Here is a 20271-nt window from a genome sequence, read left to right on the forward strand (position 1 = left end):
CCCTTTTAATTTTTGGGGGGCCCCTAAGAGTGGGGCCCTAAGCTATAGCTTGTTTAGCTTGTATGTAAATCCGGCACTTTATATATCTTCAAAGTGGGGTGTGAATAATCCCCCGTTTGCCTCCAAGCGAACATTGTTTTGGTAAACAAGGGTAGGGATCAAATCCCATTCCTGGACGTGTGTAGCTACATTATTTTGAGTGGGACAGGTGTGCGCATTACAGATTCCCCACCCCACCCCACCAATCTTAAGGGTGGGGAGAATAGCAGACTACTTCCTAAGCTAAATTGCCCTCCGCATCGATTGGTCTAAAAACGCAGCTAGCTTTCTCCTGCATGGGAAGAGCCCGGGATGTTGCCCGGCCCCCAAACGCGCGGCGGAACGCTCCCTTCAGCTTCCGTTTCCGGGGGGGAGGCGTTTGCCCGAACACCTTCCTCCTCGGAGAGCCTCGCGCCGGAGAGGAAACTTCGCAAGATGAGGGGCGCGCAGCTGGGGCGCTTCTGCGCGCAGGTAAGGAGGAGTCTTGGCGGCAGGGCTTCTTCGCCGGCCCGCGGCGGGGGTGCGAGAGACTGCCAGCTTCACGGTGGGAGGCGGCCTGGACGGAGTGGAGCCCAAGCGTTACCTCTGCGTGTTGAGCCTCGCGTTCGTGGTAGCAGGCCGACACGCGAGAGACACGCGTGTTCTTGTGCCTGCAGCCTCGCTCGTTCCTGCCCTTGCAGAGGCTTTCCTGGCACTGCTCTCATTAGAGTCCGTGGCGCTTTGCCCACTTCTCTTTCTGGCCGCCTCTTCAGAATTATTATTTAATTATTTTATTTATTATACATTTGCTTATTGTATACCGCCTTTCCCCCGACAGAGACTCAAGGTGGCTTACAGATAAAATAAGAACAGCTAAATGTTGGTTTGCAAGTAAAGTTGTGGGGGTGGGGAGTATATAAAAGAAGAATTTCTTGGATGCAAAGATCCAGGTTTGGGGCAAGTACTCTTTGGTGAGAGAACTCCAGCAGAGATCTCAAAATATGCAGCAAATATGATAGGAATTGTAGTCCAGCAACGTCTGGGCGAACAGTGGTTTCCCACCCCTGAAGTAAATAACAGCACTTTAATCACTGAATCATTGCAACAAGGGTGTATAGTAAGTTGGTATTGGTATCCTCATGTTGCCTGTGGGGGTAGGATGGCAGCAAGAGAGAACAGTTTGCCTGAAAGGGCATCTAGTCAATTAATGGCAAAGGAGAGATTCCGCCTTTCCTTTTCTGGTTGTGTGTTTTGGTTTGTTTGTGTTGTTTGAAATTTGATGTTTATGTTATTATAAGCTTAAGCTTCCAAGTAAACTTGGTGAAAAAAGATGGAACATACAAGCTTTTAAATGGTTAAGTAATAGATTAGTTTTCACTGTTATACCCTCCTAAGGTATGCTTAGTATTTCCTATGTGAATGGCTATCCTAAACTTACTTGGTCAGAAGTAAGTTCCCCCAAGTAAATTAGGACTTACTCCCAGGTATATATGTCTATAGTATTTTCTTAATTTGGAAAAAATGGCCATGTCTTTAACAATAGTTAATATAGTTTAGAATTGCCAGTCTGTAAGAATGAATTTCAGGTGTTGGAAACTACCTTTTAAAACCATCTTCAGCTACCATTGTTGTACAGTGGTACCTCAGGTTACAGACGCTTCAGGTTACAGACGCCGCTAACCCAGAAATAACACTTCAGGTTAAGAACTGCTTCAGGATAAGAACAGAAATCATGCTCTGGCGGCACAGCGGCAGCAGGAGGTCCCATTAGCTAAAGTGGTGCTTCAGGTTAAGAACGGACCTCCAGAATGAATTAAGTTCTTAACCCGAGGTACCACTGTAAATGGATTAAAATACATTTAGTCTGCATTGTGATTTTGAGAGCATACTACTTTACGGGATGGTGAGAGCTGCTTTGAAAGTGTTGGCTAACAAAGGATCTGAGATGGATCAGCAGTATAAGATTCATTGTATTTGTTACTTATACCAGACCGGATTGAGTTTTGTACATAGTCATCCATGGCCCCTTTTATGATTATAAATAAATATTATTATTTATCTTCATAGTGCTTGTGGGCATCACTGTAATACAAACACTGACCACCATGGACTCATACTACTAGTCTGATGGCTTGAAAAACTTGTTAGAATGCCTGTGTGGTTTCATTTTTGCAAGGATGCTTTGGTCCCCTAGTTCTGATGCCTAAAGTTTTCTGAACAACACAATACTTTATAATAAATTAGAATTTGTTGTCTGTTCCTTTAGGTCTTGCAGAAGCACAAATTTGTCCCCTTTGCCTGTCGCTGTATCCAGTTGTCTTATCTGAAGGCATCACCACTTGCCTTTCTATGCTCTCTTCAACACCTGGGTTACAGATTGACTGGCACCAGTTCTTCTGGAAAAAGTGAAGCAAATGTGTCCCATGGAAGCTGTAAAACAGACACCAATGAAGCCTCTCAGAAGCTTATAGAGACACTTGCTGCTTCCCAAGTAGAGCCAGAGAGACCAGCTGATTCAGATCTCCTGAAGCTGGGGAAGGTGGCAGATCCATTCTTGAACATGGGGCTAAGCCCTGCTCAGATAACACACTTGTTCAGCTTGCAGCCATATGCACCTCCTCAGCTCAGGTTGGCTGTAGTTTCAGAGCTCCTTCTTCTGGGTTTAAGCACAGACGCCACACTAAATGTCTTACAGAAAAGCCCTGAATTGCTGGGAATGTCATCAAAGCATATAAAGGACCGTGCAGATCTGCTGAGGAGGCTGGCGTTTAAGGAAGGTAATGGTTTCTTTGTGCTATGCAATCAATGGAACATCTGTACTGAATTGTGTGTTGTGGGCCATACTGGATTTTTGTTACCCAATTTGGAGCCTGTGAGCATTATCTTTAACTCTTCTGGTGGGCATTATATGGAATAAATGACAGAATATCTGATCTCTAGGAAAGGATGCAAATTAAGTTGCACATGCAGTGATAGGAACCATGGCTCCATTACGTTGATAGAAATATATGTTCATCAATCACTTTACACATCACAGATTTAGATGATCTTTTAAAGAAGATTAGATCCAGCTGTGAAAGTATGGCCCACAATCGTAGGTGGAATGTAAAGGGCAAATCTGCATCTCCAGGTGCTCCCAGATGCTACAAATTCAGCAGAAAAGGGAAAGTTTGAAACTGTGAATTGCAGATTTTAAAAGTGCTTGCTTGATAAAACTTGGGTTAGGAAAGGATGTAAAAGCATATTTTTTCCTTTCAAGCTTTCTTCTAGCCCTCCAAATTTGTTTTATATGAAAAGGTTGTATTTCTTTTTCTAAAGAATTCCTCCTGTATCGTTAATCCTTGTTTCATTTCCTTTTTAATTTGCTCCTCAGTGTTTCCTTTATTCCTGCATTGTGCAGTTGCAGTACATACACATGCAAATGCACCAAGTTCTGCACAATAAATAATGAGCTAGACATATATTCAGGAAACATTTTTAGCCTGAAGGACTGGGTGGCTGTATGTATAGCAGGTACACAGGGAGTACGGAGGAGCAAAGCAAAAAAGATAAGCCTATGGTATGATTGTTTATGTCTTTTTCCTCTTATTTTAACAGTGGGCCTTAACCATATGGCAGTTCATTTCCCAAGAATTTTTACCTTGCCACAAAAGAGAATTGAGGTCCTAGAGAAACTTCTCAAAGAAAAATGCCTTTTCTCTGTGCAGCAGATAGCAAAAATTCTGCAAACATGCCCAAATGTTTTGCTGGAGGAGCTAGGTGATTTGGAATACAAATTCCAGGTAATGTATGCTGCATTATATTTTCAGAAATTCATAATAGACAGTTTCCATATATCAAATATATAGCGTCAGTGCACATTCCCAGAGTGGATTAGCTGGTAGGCCTCCATTCGCAGTAGATCCAACTCACAGATCTTGCAAAGACCAAAGATATGCTTTAGCAGGGAGTTTCCATATAACTCATTTTTTAAAAATCTTTTCTTCCCCCTCTTCCAAATACTGATACTGTATAGATAATAGAAGCTAGAATAAACTTTGCTTTTATGCCTCCTATTCCATTGATTTGTTTCTAGAATCTCTCATGGGCCCTGAGAAATGTAACATTTGACTTTCCTCTGCTATCTAATGTACATGCTTTTGAATTTATTGCAGTAAAGGCTGTGACTTCATAGCTTTGGGTCACATCAAGTGACGGTCCTTTGCTTGCACAACATAAGCCTGCTTGTGCAATGACATTTCAGGTTTTCCCCTCCTACTGCAGCTCCCATGCACCCTGAGATCTGTTCAACCCACTCAGGAAGTTCTGGGAGAGGTTGCTGGGCTGCAGGGGGGAGAAGAGAAGAAACCATTTTGCAAACGCACACCCATTCATGCTATGCTGTATCTCACCTTTGGTTCACAGTCTAGCATCAAATATTTATACAGTGGTACCTTGGGTTGCAGACACGATCCGTTCCGGGGTGCTGTTCGCACCCCAAAAAGTCCACAACCCGAGTGGTGATATCACGCTTCTGCGCATGCGCGAACTGCACAGAACACTTCTGTGCATGCGCAGACTGCTTCTGTGCATGTGTGGTAAACCCCCCGGAAGTAAAAACTTTGGGGTTTGCCACGTTCGCAACCTGCAAAAACGCAACCTGCAGCGAACGTAACAAAAGGTATGACTGTAATAGCTTATTCAAGGTTTGATTCCTTCTTCATAGGCTGTATATTCAGAGCTACTCTTTTTCTCAGTTTGCTTATTTCAGGATGGGGATTAAACACAGAGAAATAGTGAATTCTGGTTTCTTCCAAGCACCGCTGGCTGAGATAAAAAACCGGGTCATTTTCTTGGAGCGGTTGGGACTCTATCAAACTCCTGACAAGAAAGGACAGACCCAGGTTGTCAACCCCAAACTGAAAAGCATAATCAGAACTTCTGAAAGTGACTTTATAGAAAAAATGGCCTGTTCCTCATTGGAAGAGTATAATATATTTAAGAAATTGCTGGCCCGTGAAGAAGAACGGATGCAGAAAGAGGAGGAAGCAGCAGAGAAAAACAATCTCTCAGATTCAGAGAGTGATGGCGAAGGGTCTGATTCAGACTAAGTACATAAATTAAAAATCTCTGAAGTTTGGTACTGGTATTATCTGTTCAAGTCTAGAATTGGCTTGAACATTGGGGAATGAAAATGCATCAGTTGTGTAAAAATGAGTGGTGGTGGTCAATAAGGGTAAAGTCTACTCAGCAGCTGTGTAAAAGCAATGGAATCCAAAATGTTTGTGATCTCCTGTTATTACTTTGGCTTGTTCCTTTAGAACCACTGCACATTTTGAGAATCGGGGGGTAAACTTGAGGTGGGAGTTCTCAAGATGGACTGAGGAATTCTTCTACATCAGGGTCTCTCCATCTGTTATTGACTCCCAACTCCCCAGCCAACAAGGAAGTCCAAGAACATGTGAAGAGCCACAGGTTACCCACCTCTACTCTAGATGATAAAAATGCACTTCATTTTAAGAATGGCAACGATTCTGTTTTTCTCTGCGGGACTTGAAATAGACAATGCTAGGGACGGATTGTCAAGGAAGATGAAATGTTGGCTGTGAAGTAAAAAGTCAGATGTTTTCAGAACAGAGAAGTAGGTGTTGTGGGTTCTGTGAAGCAAACCATAGATAACGATTTATGGGAGAGGAAACGTGGGCCTAGGTGCAGTTTGTAAGCAGAAATTTCATGCTCAGGATAGCAAACAGGTTTTGCTGGTAGTTGGTGGCTGACAACTGCTAAAATTGTTGGTAAAGGAACGGGATTTTGGTAGCCAACTGGCATCCTCACGTATTCTTAAAGAAAGCAGACTAGCTTTTAAATAAATTGTATTTTAATCTAAAATGCAAAACAAAATAACTTTGACAGAATAAAATCTTTTTTAGTTTATTGCTGCATTATATACGCCTCAATCTGGCTATAAAATACTGACTTGATACAGACTGTTCTACTTTAGACTGCCTGGGGGGGGGACCAGTGTTGCTGTGCGAAAGACAGAAACTGGCTCTGAAGACCTCACTATCTTTGTCAATTTACTGGGCCTGGAAAAATGTGCTATTTAACTGATGGAATTACTACCCCTTTCCTCCCCCACCCCCTTTTTTGCACATTGGAAGCTGTATTTTTAACAGTGAGATTGCCTTCATGTGCCCCACAAGCCAATTAAACTGAAGTAGTTGGGATTTAACTGCTCGTAAGTAAAACTGGAAACAAAACGTTGTAGCACGTGGAGTGCTTCTGTTCAGTATTCCACCTCTTCGTTCCATTTCTCCCCTCCCATCAGCATTGTGTGGCCTCATGGCTGTTTTGGGGTTCCATCCACTTTTACTTTCCCCCGCCCCCTAATGATTTTATTTTTGTCCTTTTGCAAACCATGAAGTCCCCCCACAAAGCCTGGTGCTGTTTTGGCTACATAAGCTGCTCACAACCTGAATATCAGAAACAGAGGGCATGATAAATTCTCTACTTGCTAACGAAACATGAAAATGCATATTTTTCCAATGCCTGGGTTCATTGTGGCAGTACATGATTGGCTGCTCAGACAAATCAGTGCTTAAAATGCTAGAAAAGCTTAAAACGTGGTTTTAACACTACTCCATCAATGCAATCTGTGGTCCTTTGGGGTCATGCCTACTCTTGCCAATCTATACAAGCTGGGCCTTCTTAAAAGTTCTCATTTTCTTCTACTGCTCTTGAAGAAGCTTTCCCTGAATGAGAAGTCCAGATTTCTATTTCTTTTCATAAAACAGCGCAAATTACAGAACATCCAACTAAAATGCTGCAATTTGCAATGGAGAGAGTTTGGAGATCTTGTATTAGTCATAATAAGTATATGATTTTCTCTTACAGCCCATGGCTTTTTAGAAGGTTTATAGTGAAAAATTCAATTTCTGTGGGGAGGGGGATCCTTTAGCTAATACTGCTGCAAAACTTATGTAAATAATTGGAATAAACCTAAATGTTTATTGGTTCCAGTGAGCCCTTCTCCTAGAGGCTATCCTTTTGTGATATCTCTGGGAATGGTTAGTGCTATCCTTTGCTGAAGAAACTATATTTACAACTCTTAAAGGCTGCCAGGATTAGCTTTATAGGGAACAAGGCTGTGGTTTGTTTGTTTTTTGCAATAGCCGAATGGGGTGCTAGAGAGCTACCAGCACTTATGGGAATAATAATAGGTAAACTATAATTGAACCTCTGACTGTATTCATTTATAAAATATACAGTGTATGTATATTAAACACAATTTTATATTTAGTCATACAAACTCGCAAATCTAGGAAATATTAAGGCTCCTTGAGTAGCTGACCATTCTTGGGAGCTGTAGCAAATGAACATCTGGGAAGAAGGAAGAAATGCTCTGCTATTTTTCCTCCATTGGCATCACAATCCTGTCTTAAACAGGAAAGCAATCCATTTACCCTTCATGGAGTGGTTAGAAGGGTTTTTAACTTTTAATTATTAAGGCATGGCATTTTCTAATCACATTATGGAACAGCATGTCCACAGGCTGATTAACTAAAAGCCTGTTTGATCTGTTGTTGAAAATGGATATAGACTTCTAGCTTCTGTACCCTTTCCCCCCTGCACTAGAATAACTTTTGAAATGCTAGTAATTTGTTAGCAATAAAAAGGCACAGCAGGAGCTGGCTGTCTGATTTGTTGCTTTTCATTAACTAATCTTGCAAAGGGAAAAACAAAGGAAAAGAACCTAGAGTGTTTTTTGAAAGACACTCTGTTTGCAAATGGGAGTATTTTAGACTTGTGATTGGCTTTGAACATCAAATTTTATGTCAGGGAGGTTCTCCTTTTGGTTATAATCCAGAACATTTGTTTCAGGGCTTATTTTTCTTCTAAGGTAGTCCAGTGGCCACAAATTATTTAACCAGTATCTCCATTACTGGTGAAACGTTAGGCTCTGCCCTTGCAGCAAGTGGCCCATAATAGACTTCAATCCTGAGAGAGACTTTTCTAACATGTCACTCATCTTGTATAAATTCAGGTGCTATGAAGAAAGGTAAGCGGACCCTTATAATCCTGCCAAAGAGAGAGGGATATGGCTATTTGGTGAACACCTCCTGAACAAGGCAAAGGAGGAAAAGTCCATAGGTCTTGCTGGAGGGTCTCTCCTTTTTTTCAATCCAGTTAGAAGAAATGTTGAGTGTTCTGAAACCTACAAAGGAAAAATAAAACACGACAGCTAGCATTTAGATTGTGTGTGCATGCGTAAAACACAGGTACAAAGTTTTCTTTTCTTTCTCCATTTCACTGCTAAAAAGTTAATTTCACTTGTGTTAAAAAGTTAACAAGCAGATTTACTCCTTGTTCATATTTACACTGAACTCTTTAGTAAAATGTCAAAGTTCCACTGGTATAGCTTTGGGATCCATTAATGAAAATTTTTATGGAGGGTAGAGAGAGACACTGTCTCACTGAAAGAGCTTTGAAAGAAATATTGCTTTCAATGAGCAGAATCAAAGAACGCTAAAGGCTGCTTCTGACATTTTATTCCTCAGCATGTGTAGGGTAGTAGGCAGAAAACTGGTTGACAGTTATCTTTGTAATGTAGAAAGTTGTGTCAGATATGTATAAATACTCTCGAGGTGTTCTCTGAAATTTTCTGAGATTGTCACTTTGTCATGTCTGAGCCTTCTGGTTCTAGAGACGCCCAGCATCTGCTTGGAATAAAGTATCAGGGTGCTGTTTTCTTTGTCTCACTTATACCTTTCATGAAATCTTCTGTGGTAGTCAATAATTACTGCCACTTTTCCTTTAGTAGCAAGCTACCTACCCATCAATATTTTGAAGTTTTCTGCCAGCAAAGAGACTGCTCCACCATAGATGGAGCAAGATCCAGTTGCTCAGCCCTGCTCATCTCAGTAGGCCTGTGGCCTGGTGACACCAAGGAAAAATAAAGAAGGAGGCGGTGCGGGGGCGGAATGCTGCCTGTAGATACCTGTCACCAAGTTATATTTTTATTATATGTGCAAATCTTTCGTAAGCTACTCTGATTAGTTTATTTAAAGTATCCCAAGAGGCTCTCAATCTAAATAAATAATTTGTTCACCATTATGATGCAGTTAGAGAACACCCACAATATCCTCAGCTGTGGGAATTTTTCAAAAGGAATTTGCTACAGGTAGCAGGATAAAGGATATGCCCCACCCAGCAAACTTCTAGATAACTTGTTCCTTACAAGACCCCTAACTCCAGCAGGGCTGGCAAAGCTATGGTCCTCAGCTATTGTTAAGACTTCAGCTCCAGCCAGCAAGGTCAATGCTCAGGGATGGGAGTTGCAGCCAACTACTGAAGAGCCACAGATTCCTCAACCCTGTTCTGTGGTTTATCTAGCACAGAGGTTTATGGAGCCCTCATTCCCTATATTTTCCTGCAAAGATACTTACTATATGGCTTCAGTGTCTGTTACTTTGTTTTCTGAAACAAACAAGAGAACATTTAATCTATAAAACATTCAAACATACTCTGCTTGTTCTGAATGCTACTTTGCCTCAGCAGCATGTTGGGCAATGGCAGCAGAATTAAAGTAGCAACAATATTGACTTGAGTAAATGATCAGATTTAAGCACTCCAGCGGTCAAAACAACCCATAAGTTAACATCAAGATTAGATGGTTGCTGCTAACCTAAACCATCAGTAAAGTCAGAAATCAGGAGTGGGATATTACATTCCAAGGGTTTCTCCCACAGCTATGACATTCCACAAAGCCACCAACATCCCTTTACCTGCTGTGTGCCTTATTTGAAACAGTGCTCTCACAGCTCTCCTTGTAGCAGACATCCTGGTGCACTTTGTAGATCCTCTTGTATCTACCACAACAGCAAACACAAGTTAAGAGTAGGAATGATGAGAAGTCCGCTTGGCTACAATTGAATAGTGTGTTGGTTCTGAACCTCTCACATAGCTTGGACCTCCCTAATTTCCACCAACATTCCTACTTTGACAGAGAAACCTCCAACACTAAATGGACATTTGTATATCCTCAAGTTCCTATCTTCCTCCAAGTGCCCGCCCCTCCAAAACCACTAGCAGCCAAATTATGAGTTCCTCACCATTTGCATCATTCATGATCTATCACATCTTAGAAACTGCACAGCAATCAGATTCTGCAACCATTTGTGTATGTCTGCACTACAAACTTCAGTTGGCTTACTGTCTGACTTTATTCCTGCCTCCTCTCTAGGATCTTAGAAACCATTTTTTAGATAGACCAGGGAATATTTAATTCACAAAATTCTTTGTATTTTCAGATGTTCATGTACTTTTAAATTCCTGTGTATGGGGATTAATAGCAGGACAACAAAAATGGATTGTACAAGCCCCTATCATCTATCAAAAAGGGACTGAGCTAATTTGATCTCTGAGTTAATGTTCTGTGAGACAGTACTTACAGATAATGACAGACCCCTCCTTCCCAGACTGGAAAAGATTTGGTTTCTGAGTAAAGCCGAGTACAAGACTGAGGCACCTTCTTGCAGGCTAAAGAGAGAAATTGGCATGGTTAGGGAAGGAGGGAGGACTATAATAAGCACAGAGAGAGATGTCAAGTCCAATTTCTGAGCATTGTTAAATGTTCCTATTATTCAAAGACTTAGAACCAATGTCTTCTAAATAGATTCCTGCCCCAAGTGCTGGTGAGTGAAGGGAGATAAGCGCACCCATTAAACCAACAGTTTGGAAGGAGAGAGCACTATATTCCCATAAGCAAAGAAATCTTGATGTCTTCAGTAAGCGCCAGAAGTTCAGCAGGGAAGAGGCCTCTCTCAGCTAAACTGGAAGGGAGCTCTATAAAACTGGGCCCTCCATCCTGAACACATGGCTCCATGTAGATACAAGCTATGCATCTGAGCCACAGGGGACCACTAACAGCGACCCCTTCAAAGACCTCAGTGATCAAGCAGGAATCTGAGGGATCAGGCAGTCCCTGAGTTACCCTACACAAGTTGCTAAGGGCCTTGTAAATTAATAAAGAACCTCGAAACTGTTCCCAGTATCCTATGGACAGCCAGCCCAACCTTTTGAGCACTGAAATTATCTGCTGGCAGTGGTCTGTCCTCATTAACATAAATAGTAGTAGTAGTAGTAGTAGTAGTAGAAGAAGAAGAAGAAGAAGAAGAAGAAGAAGAAGAAGAGGAGTTTGGATTTGATATCCTGCTTTATCACTACCCGAAGGAGTCTCAAAGCGGCTAACATTCTCCTTTCCCTTCCTCCCCAACTAGAAACCAGGGAGCATAAGAGTACTCTCCCATCCTGTGGTTTCCAGCAACTGGTATTCAGAAGCATTGCTGCCTCCAGCTGTGGAGGTACAGCATAGCCATCATGCATAGTAGCATAGGTGCCAACTTCCTGGGTGCCCAAGCACCCACAAAATTCCTCATGAAGGGTCTGGGCACCCACAAATTTTGGTGCCAGGGCCCATTCATGCTGCATGGCACCCACATTAAGGGGGGCCAAGCTGACACTCCTGCCTAGTAGCCACTGATAGCCCTCTCCTAGTAGCCACTGATAGCCCTCTCCTCCATGAATTTGTCTAGTTCTCTTTTAAAGCATGGATATGTTGGTGGCCATCACTGCCTCCTGGGGGAGCAAGTTCTGTAGTTTGACTCTGCACTGCGTGAGGTGTTTTCTTTTATCAACAGCATGGGTGCGGCATTTTGCACTAGCTAGAGCCTCCAGAACAGGCCCAAGGTAGCCTCACCCAGAGTGCATTGTGATAATTGAGCCTTGATGTTACCATTGCGTGAATTACTGTGGCCAGACTATCCCTGTCCACAAACAGCTGTAGCTCTCATGCCAGCTGTAGCTGGTAAAAGGCACTCCTGGTCACTGAGGCAACCTGAGCGTCCAGACAAAGATGGACCCAGGAGTACCCCAAAACTCTTCTTCCTGAGGGAACTCCATCCAGAATAGCACTGGCCGGTCTCCCAGATACAGGAACACCAACCACAGTGCCTTTGTATCACATACACACTGGGAAAGGGGGGGGGGGTTGCCCACTTGGCTGCAGAGTGTAAATTCTGGAATCAGAGTTGCTCTACTTGCAGCTTAAGTAGAGTAGGAACAACTGGGTGCTACTAACATTCACATGTTTTTAGTTGTTTTTAAAAATTAAACTTCTTTATTTTTAATTGTATTATTTTATCACTTGTTTTATCACTTCACCATTTGATGCCCTGGGGTCCTTTAGGAGGAAGGTCAAGATTGAGTAAACTGAATAACAATTAAAAATTGTCCACACCTGGAAGCACCCATAGTATCATACCATTAGGAGAGTCCAGAGAAGCCTGCGTTGTTCTTAACTCACCTAGCTCACATTGTCTGCCCTTGAATCCAGGAATACAATCGCAGTGGTAAGACTCTGGGCCAGCAACACAGGTCCCCCCGTTTTGGCAGAAGTTTATGGAACAGTTCTGTTTGCCACCTGGTGATGAAAGGGATAATAATAATGATAATAATAATAATAATAATTTTTTTATACCCCGCCCTCCAGGGCTGGGCTCAGGGCAGCTAACACCAAATATAAATTACAATAAAAAGTAATAGAAAAAGAACAACAAACAATTAATTAATTAAAATATGGCTTAAAATACACCTTAAAATGCAGCCTCATTTTAGTAGTAGCCCATAAATCAAGACCATAAAGGGAGGAAACATCAGATATTCACCCGAGCCAGTTATCCATGATGGTCCTACATGGGCCAGTAAAAAAGCCAAGGGAAAAATTATATGGCTGCATAAAGGAAGATATCCTGGAATTTGCACTCAACAGTTAAAGCATGCATCAATAGTAGTTCCAGGCAACAGGCATGTCTTACTTATGTTAGAAAGGAAAATGGGAGCTAGCATTCAGATTTGAGAGTAGGTGAATCAAAGGCAAGTTGCTTAGCTTTCTTCACAGTTACTTGCAAGTATGTCTGTCCGGTGTACAGGAGTGAGCCATGGGATCCTGCAGAGGCTGGGAAACTCCTCAGATGGTTCATTATTATGTCAAATCTTTAGGTGAGGGTGGGAATTGTCAACTGCAATCATTTACTGTAGCCAACCATGCAAGGGCCCAAGCTGGGATCATGAGTTAGTCCACCAAGCCAGAGAACAACCTTGTATATGATTAGTTTGCCCACATGCTACTTGGAAAAAAGCAGGAGTCAAAAAAAGTGTTTGAGAAAGTAAAAAGTCATTTGCGCGCACACACGCTTCTATTGTGGTTTTTTGAAACAATACAAAACCTGTTTGCTGGAGGTGAAAAGTGCAATGTAATGTACACATCCTAAGGAGCAATCCCTAGTTCTTAGTTACTGGAAAGATTCTCCCCTTGCTCCAGCTAAAGCTTAGGACTGTCTGTGAAGTGTCCCCGAGATAATGTGTCACCTAAGAGACAATTTTCTTGCAGGAAAAAAACAGTATTCAAGAAGTGCATATTATTGTTAATGACAAATTCATGTGCACATCCTTACATGTGTATCTATTAAAACACAAGCTTATTACTGTTTAACAGGCTATGCATAATTTTATCTTGCTATTCCTTTCTGTATCTCTGTGAACGTCACTACTGATCAGACATGGCCCATTTTTTGTTCGATTTGTTAGAAGAGGAAGAAGAGGAGTTTGGATTTGATATCCCGCTTTATTACTACCCGAAGGAGTCTCAAAGCAGCTAACATTCTCCTTTCCCTTCCTCTCCCACAACAAACACTCTGTGAGGTGAGTGGGGCTGAGAGACTTCAGAGAAGTGTGAGTAGCCCAAGGTCACCCAGCAGCTGCATGTGGAGTAGTGGAGACACGAACCCGGTTCCCCAGATTACGAGTCTACCACTCTTAACCACTACACCACACTGGTGGTAGTTTATGGTCCATATGACATCCCATCAGGGTATATACAGAGACCAATACTCTGTGCATATCATTCAGGATTACGCATACAGCAGCAAGATATCCTCCTTGGTGTTATGTACGGGACAATATATATACCTGGATTGAGTAGTAGTTAGATCATGGTCCACTGGCCAATTCATAAGAGCCTGCTCATCAGTGAGATCCTATCAAAGAACACTAGACTAGACTGACTGGTGGTTTAAGTAGCAGTGAGAGTATATGACAAATAATAAAAAGGAGAGAAGTTCTATCACTAGCTGGGCTCATCCAGAAATTACTATTTCTCTAGAACAAGAGAGTAATCCTAATTATTATCACAATAAAGCTATTCCCCCCATAAGCAGCAAGTGCCTGTTCCTTGATGTGTTTCTCCTATTTGATGGAAGGTGGATGACAACCCATTTGTGGAATTCCCCTGTTGCAAACGTTGTTAATTTGGTGCCAGGCAAAGATGCTATCCCAGGCTTTTAAGTGTATTTTCATTTTTAGCAGACTTGCATTTTATTTGTGTGGCCTTGTACCATCTTTGACTTCTGGATTATTCCAGAGATGCTCATTATCTCTTTAAACTTACTTTCCCTCTTGCTGTTCTCAGGTTCTGATAGGTGCAGTGCCTGGCTGACCTGTTTGGTTGTTTCCTCCCCATTTTCTTCCACTTTCATGGGAGCCTCGGGTTCTAGAAAAGGAAGCCAACAATACCTTAGCCTGAGGATTAGTGCACCGCTAGGAGACAAAGGCTACAAGTAGGGAGGATGAAGGGCACTTACGTGTTCTCACAGTGACAGATCTACTGGGCAAGTTGCTGAATTTAGTGGTGATCCTCCCTCTGCCATCCACTAGCTCTGTAAACCTTTAAAAAGAAAAATACTTGGACATTCCCATTTGTGATGCAGTGTCAGCTGAACTGACATACTCCGATTTCAGCACCTCATGAGTCACATTGTGTAATCTGTTTCGTTTTGCATCGCAACTGAGCCCCATTCTTTACCTAGGTGCTTGTGAAGGTTCCTCAGGGGCATTGTGATCAGCAAGCAGACGCAGTTCTGGCAGGAATGCCGGGGGGACCCGGTTTCTCAACACACGGGGATGCCCTGTTTGGCTCCAGCGCCTTTCTGGGGTGCCATCCTTTTGCACTGCAGACCAGAGAAGATTATGTTTTACTGGGACGGGTTAATCACGCCAGCTTTAATACAACTACACCAACTCCTTCTCCAGGTACAATTTAGGGTACTTTTTTTTAAAAAAATATTTTTATTCATTTTTTAAGGAACAAAACATATATAACAAATACAAAAACAAAAACAACACAGACAACTCTTATACAGTCCTCACATTTTCCCTCTAACATCTTGGGGTGACTTCCCCTGACCTCAATATTTCTTCAAATAAATTTTAAATTTATTCCAATCTTCCTGCACCGTTTCCTCTCTCTGGTAACGCAGTCTCGCTGTCAGTTCGGCAAGTTCCATAAAGTCTATCATCTTCATTTGCCATTCTTCTACTACAATTTACTATTGACCTATAAAGCCCTAAATGGCTTAGGACCCAAGTACCTCAGGGACTGCCTCTTTCCACTTGAACCTGCCCACATAATAAGATCTGCCTTGGAGGACCCTCTCCAGCTGGATCTCCTACTCCCTTAAAAAATATTTACAGCAGTTGGTGTTTGGCTATGATTAGGCTTTGGTGCAGTGGTGGTGGTAGTTTTATTTCTCAATGACCCTGCCCCCACACCAACAAAGTAGCAGGCAGCACAGTACTGTGGAAATGGGTTAAGTCCTCCGAAGGTCACAATTCTAATTGGATTCAGCCCTCTCCCTTGGCTGATTTTGTTGTTGAAAAACCACAATTTAGTTGCTCTCTTAACATCTGCAAGGATATTAAATTCAAAATGAGCAAAAGCAAGGGGGGTGTTAAAGAGGACCTTTCTAATTTTCTAATTGTTTCTTGCTCATTCACATATTCCCCAGGACAGCAGCATGTAAAATGGGTATTCTCTGCTCTTGCTAAGAAAATTGCTCATCACAGAGAATCGCTATGGGCCAACACTATCTTTTGCCATAGATGGATCTCGATCTCCCTCCCCCCTCCCCCCTCCCCCCTCCCTCTCTCATGATATGATGATATGTTGAATATACATGCTGACATCCTAAGAGGCTAGGGCCCACATCATGTCATATTACAAAAGAAACAAAAGGCTTGCTATGAACATAGGGAATGGGAGGCTGGACTTACAGGCCGTAATATACAGGTGGGCAGGCTCGCTAGTTACTTGTCCTTGATCTGTGTTTTGAACAGCCATCACTGATAAGCGATACCTTTGACCTGGGTTCAGGTCACGCACTGTGTAGGAAGACAGCTTCCCATTGGGCACGTAGCGGCTCTTCACACTTTGACTGGTGGTGACATTGATGATGTAACCTTCCACTGTGCCAACCAGGGGCTGTTCCCAGACCATCTGAACAGAGGTGGCTGTGACTCTGGATGCCGTTAGGTTTCTAGGAGGAAGAGGTCCTATTCAGAGAGGAGAAGGAGGAAGATCAATGTGGAATTTATTTCAATTGCCCTTTATTCTTCTCATCCACTGGGCAGTTGAAACAAGGGGCAGGGAGCCCTTGGAGGCAAAACTGTTCTCTTTTCACCATTCTTTCTCAAATGGTTAAACAAAGGTGCCCTCTTACCCTGCTGCAAGCCTCTGGGCGGCTCAGATGTTATGTGGCCACTTGGATTCTACCAGGAAACAGGCATTGCGTTCCCGGAGAAGAAAGAGAAACTGTTCAGAGACATGGGGACAAAGGAGGGACTGTCATAGGCACTATCCAAAGGATGCCTGTAACAGCTCTGCAGAAAAAAATAACCTCTACCATAGGACTGCTAGTTGCACTTGCAAAAGGAAGTTTCCAAATTTAGCAGGTATCTCCTTAAAGTGCTTCAAAAATCTAGCATAAAAAGATTGATAGTTGCAGTTGTGCAACATTAAATATAAAATGGACATACACACACACATGGAAAAGAGCATTTCAGTAATTCTGAACATATATTAATGAAAAGTAGTATGGTACATAGCCTTATAGGAGTTTGTTGTTAAATAGGACTCTTGTACCTGACACCTACAGAGGTCTCTCCCTTAAGCATCACAGCCTCATTTTGAGCTCCAACTCTGAACCTAATGCTCAGGCCAAGTACGATTCACCACAGGGGGAAAAGTGCTTTAAAAAAGTTGGTTAGCGGGCAATAAAGGTGGGGAGGCAAGAAGCAAGTCGGGGAATTTTCTATCAAACTCACGTGTCCACACGTAGACGGGTGCAGTAGCAAAGCTCTCAGTGGGGTGGTCTTCTGCACTGAGGCCACTCAAGGTCCACATGTGAATAAGATACTTCTGCCCTGGCTGAAGGTCCCTGTTGGAAGATTAGATACGCTGGGTAAGTCTCAGTCAGATGCTATGATTTGGGAACAAAGAACAAGCTTATTGACTGTTGCTGAGTCAGAGACTTGCATAAACTACCCACTCAGATAGAAATGTGAACAAATATCTACTGCACACAGAGAGCTGTTGAATGCATGAGGCAAATACCTGAAAGCAATGTCAATTCCAAATTCCTTTCCGACCCATCTGAGCCTCAAATTCTTTCTAATTGAAGAGGCTCAAGTTATACCTTGGAGCTCAGGGCAATGAAACAAGCTGGGAGATGGCTTGAACGCGAGAGGAAGAAAACACCGGTGAGGGTTCATCATCTAGCCTAACAGTGGCAGTGAAGGCAGCAAAGAAGCCATACATTGCTGCCTCCACTGCATCCTCACTATGCCATCTGGCAGAGCTTTTCCTTATAGTACAGTCTGGCCTAAAGGAAGTAGCAGAACCGACAGTAGCTCACTGTGACTTGTTTGCAAAGCATTTTGAGTATAAAATCAATTGACTCCGCTGTTAGAGCAGATGAATCTCAAGAGGTGTCCAGAGTTCAGTCTAGTCTTGTTGTGTTGAATGTGTTTCATTTGGTAAGGCTCAAGGATCTGGACAAGGTGTGTGGATCCACTTGTGCTCTGGACCCTTGTCCCTCTTGGCTGACAAAAAAAGTAGCAGCTGCCTGGGCCAGAAAGGTGATTAATGCTTCCTTGCAAGAGGGGGTGGTCCCTGGCTACTTGAAGGCAGCAGAGGTAAAATCTAAGTCATTACTGGCCAGTTGCCACTCTCCATAGGGTTATTGAGCAGGTGGTCACAGACCTGATCCAGGCGCTTTTGGAGGAAACTTTTTTTCTAGATCCAGTTCAATTGGGGTTTAGGCCCGGTTTTGGCACAGAAACTGCTTGGCCACCCTTTTTATTATTACTTCTGGCAAAAGAGAGACAGTATCCCTGTTAATTTCTTCTTGACCTCTCAGTTGCTTTCAATATCATCAACCATGGTAACCCACTACTTTGCAGTGGTTCTGGTCCTACTTTGATTATCATTTCCAGAGAATGATGTTTGGGGAGTGCTCTTCAGCCCCATGAAGCCTTAATATGGGGTTCCTCAGGGTTCAATTTTATCCCCCATTCATCCCCCATGAAATTGTTCAGTGGGGTCACCTGATGCTTTGACATATATTGTCAAACAAAACTACTTCTCCTTTACATCTGTATATGTGGACATGCTGGACTGTGGTCTTGCCTCAATTCAGTTAAGACTGAGACACTGTTAGTGGGCATTTTCCTAGACCAACTGGATGGGAGGTGGCATGATCCTGATGTGGTTACATACCCTCTGAAGGAGCAGGTATATAGCTTGGGGTTACTTCTGGATTCATTGCTGCCACTTGTGGTAGCCTCACTGCTACGGAGTGCCCTCCATCAGCTTGGTGGCACAGCTGCGCCCCTATCTGGACAGGGATAGCCTAACTTCTGTTGTCTATGCTCTGTTAGCCTCTAGAATAGATTACTACAACACATTATACATGGGGCAGCTTCTGAAGATGGTTTGGAAACTTCAGCTGGTGCAAAATTCAGCAGCCAGGTGGCTCAGCAGGGAAGACTGTTTGAGCATTAGAACACCAATCCTGGCTTGATTGCATGGGCTGCCAATTAGTTTCTGGGCCCAATTCAAAGTGCTGGTTTTGACCTATAAAGCCTTAAATGGCTCAGGACCACAATGGAAACCAAGGGAAGAGAGAGTGCTCTTGAACTCAGTCCTGCTTGTGGGTTTCACACTGGCATCTGGCTGGGCACTGTGAGAACAGGATGCTGGGCTAGATAGGCCAATGGCTGAATCCAGCAGGGTCCTCTTATGTTCCTCATCGCCTCCCAGCACCATTGACTGGCTAAGTAACTTTCATTCACCATCACCTCCCTCCCATCACCCCCAGGAAGTCTCTTGCTTCTTGCTCACCAGAATGTGTATTTTGTCATGGTATTGTTTAACTCCACAGCACGATCCTCCACATCATCCGGCTGCCGTATGGACACACGCACCTTGCTGACCGTAGCGTACTTGGGCCTGTGGAGAGCCCATTGCACAGTAATGGTTGTGGCAGTCACATTGGCAATTTCAAATCCCTCCACTGGGTGAGGTCCTGGCAGGATGAGAGAGGGGAAATGCAGGAGGCGGTTACGACTCACCCCACTTGACAGTGACACACTCACTCTATCCTCTTGGGTGAGCCCTGCCCCGCTGGAGGCCTCCTTCCCATCTCAGTAGTTTCCTACAGAAGAAAAGGGTCAGTCTGGGCTTTCTGGCAGGACTTCTACAGCAGAGGGCTCCCTCCTTTACTGGGAGTACAGGGCATGGCATCTTGCAACCTCATGGGACCCTTCTTTGCATTCTATAGTCAAGGGTCACCCATAAGACACCATATGGCACAGTCACTTAGTAAAGTAGGTGTTGCATAGTGGTTAGTGTTAAGGGTAGGGCCTGGGAGACTATGGTTCAAATCCCCACTCAGCCATAAAGCTCACTAGGTGATAGAATCATAGAGTTGATGTTGGACCAGTCACAGTTTCTCAGGGTTGCTTTGAATATAAAATGGAGAACGATGTATGCCACCTTGAGCTCCTTAGTCTACATGGATGACAATGCCTAGTTCATAGGAAGGGTCAGTTATGCTTCCCATGCAGCAGAGTCCAATACAGCTAAGAAATTCAAGGCTAGCCTTTTGATTCCCTACCTAAAAGAGCTTTAATGCCAAATCACACAGAGGATTAGCATAGCCAGGATAAGCCTACAATTTATAGAAACCACAGAAAGCCGTAGACTTCAAGGTAGGCTCTCTCAGCAGACATTGCCACCATACTTATTCAAAGCATGATTTCTTCTATTTACAGGCTCCATATAACCTCATAGTGGTGAAGGAGATGAAGGGGTTGCTATGT

At 43.1% G+C, this 20271-nt stretch overlaps 2 protein-coding genes across 5 annotated transcripts in view; one reads left to right on the forward strand and one right to left on the reverse strand.

Moving 5' to 3' along the window:
- The first annotated feature begins 396 nt into the window (after window positions 1-396).
- On the forward strand, window positions 397-8249 carry MTERF4 (mitochondrial transcription termination factor 4). 2 transcript variants are annotated; one of them, XM_033150204.1, is made up of 5 exons: window positions 1010-1135; window positions 2285-2795; window positions 3616-3800; window positions 4755-5108; window positions 8042-8249. In XM_033150204.1, exons 1-4 carry the CDS (start codon window positions 1031-1033, stop codon window positions 5106-5108), a joined length of 1155 nt encoding a protein of 384 aa, XP_033006095.1. In that variant the 5' UTR covers window positions 1010-1030; the 3' UTR covers window positions 8042-8249. The 2 variants fall into 2 exon arrangements, with proteins under 2 accessions (XP_033006096.1, XP_033006095.1); XM_033150205.1 differs by lacking the exons at window positions 1010-1135; window positions 8042-8249 and adding an exon at window positions 397-510 and having other exon boundaries at window positions 4755-5931.
- SNED1 (sushi, nidogen and EGF like domains 1) overlaps window positions 8177-20271 on the reverse strand; it is a 70598-nt gene continuing 58503 nt past the window's right edge. For all 3 annotated transcript variants that reach the window (XM_033150202.1, XM_033150200.1, XM_033150203.1), the window contains 11 exons: window positions 19292-19475; window positions 17215-17327; window positions 16165-16443; window positions 14918-15062; window positions 14697-14779; window positions 14504-14605; window positions 12362-12478; window positions 10449-10536; window positions 9783-9866; window positions 9444-9474; window positions 8177-8212 (listed from right to left, as the gene is read on the reverse strand). In XM_033150202.1, the coding sequence (XP_033006093.1) occupies window positions 9453-9474; window positions 9783-9866; window positions 10449-10536; window positions 12362-12478; window positions 14504-14605; window positions 14697-14779; window positions 14918-15062; window positions 16165-16443; window positions 17215-17327; window positions 19292-19475 (1217 nt within the window). In that variant the 3' untranslated portion in view covers window positions 8177-8212; window positions 9444-9452. The remainder of the gene's footprint in view (window positions 8213-9443; window positions 9475-9782; window positions 9867-10448; window positions 10537-12361; window positions 12479-14503; window positions 14606-14696; window positions 14780-14917; window positions 15063-16164; window positions 16444-17214; window positions 17328-19291; window positions 19476-20271) is intronic.

Source organism: Lacerta agilis, chromosome 5 (genome assembly GCF_009819535.1).
Source record: "Lacerta agilis isolate rLacAgi1 chromosome 5, rLacAgi1.pri, whole genome shotgun sequence".
NCBI lineage: Eukaryota > Metazoa > Chordata > Lepidosauria > Squamata > Lacertidae > Lacerta > Lacerta agilis.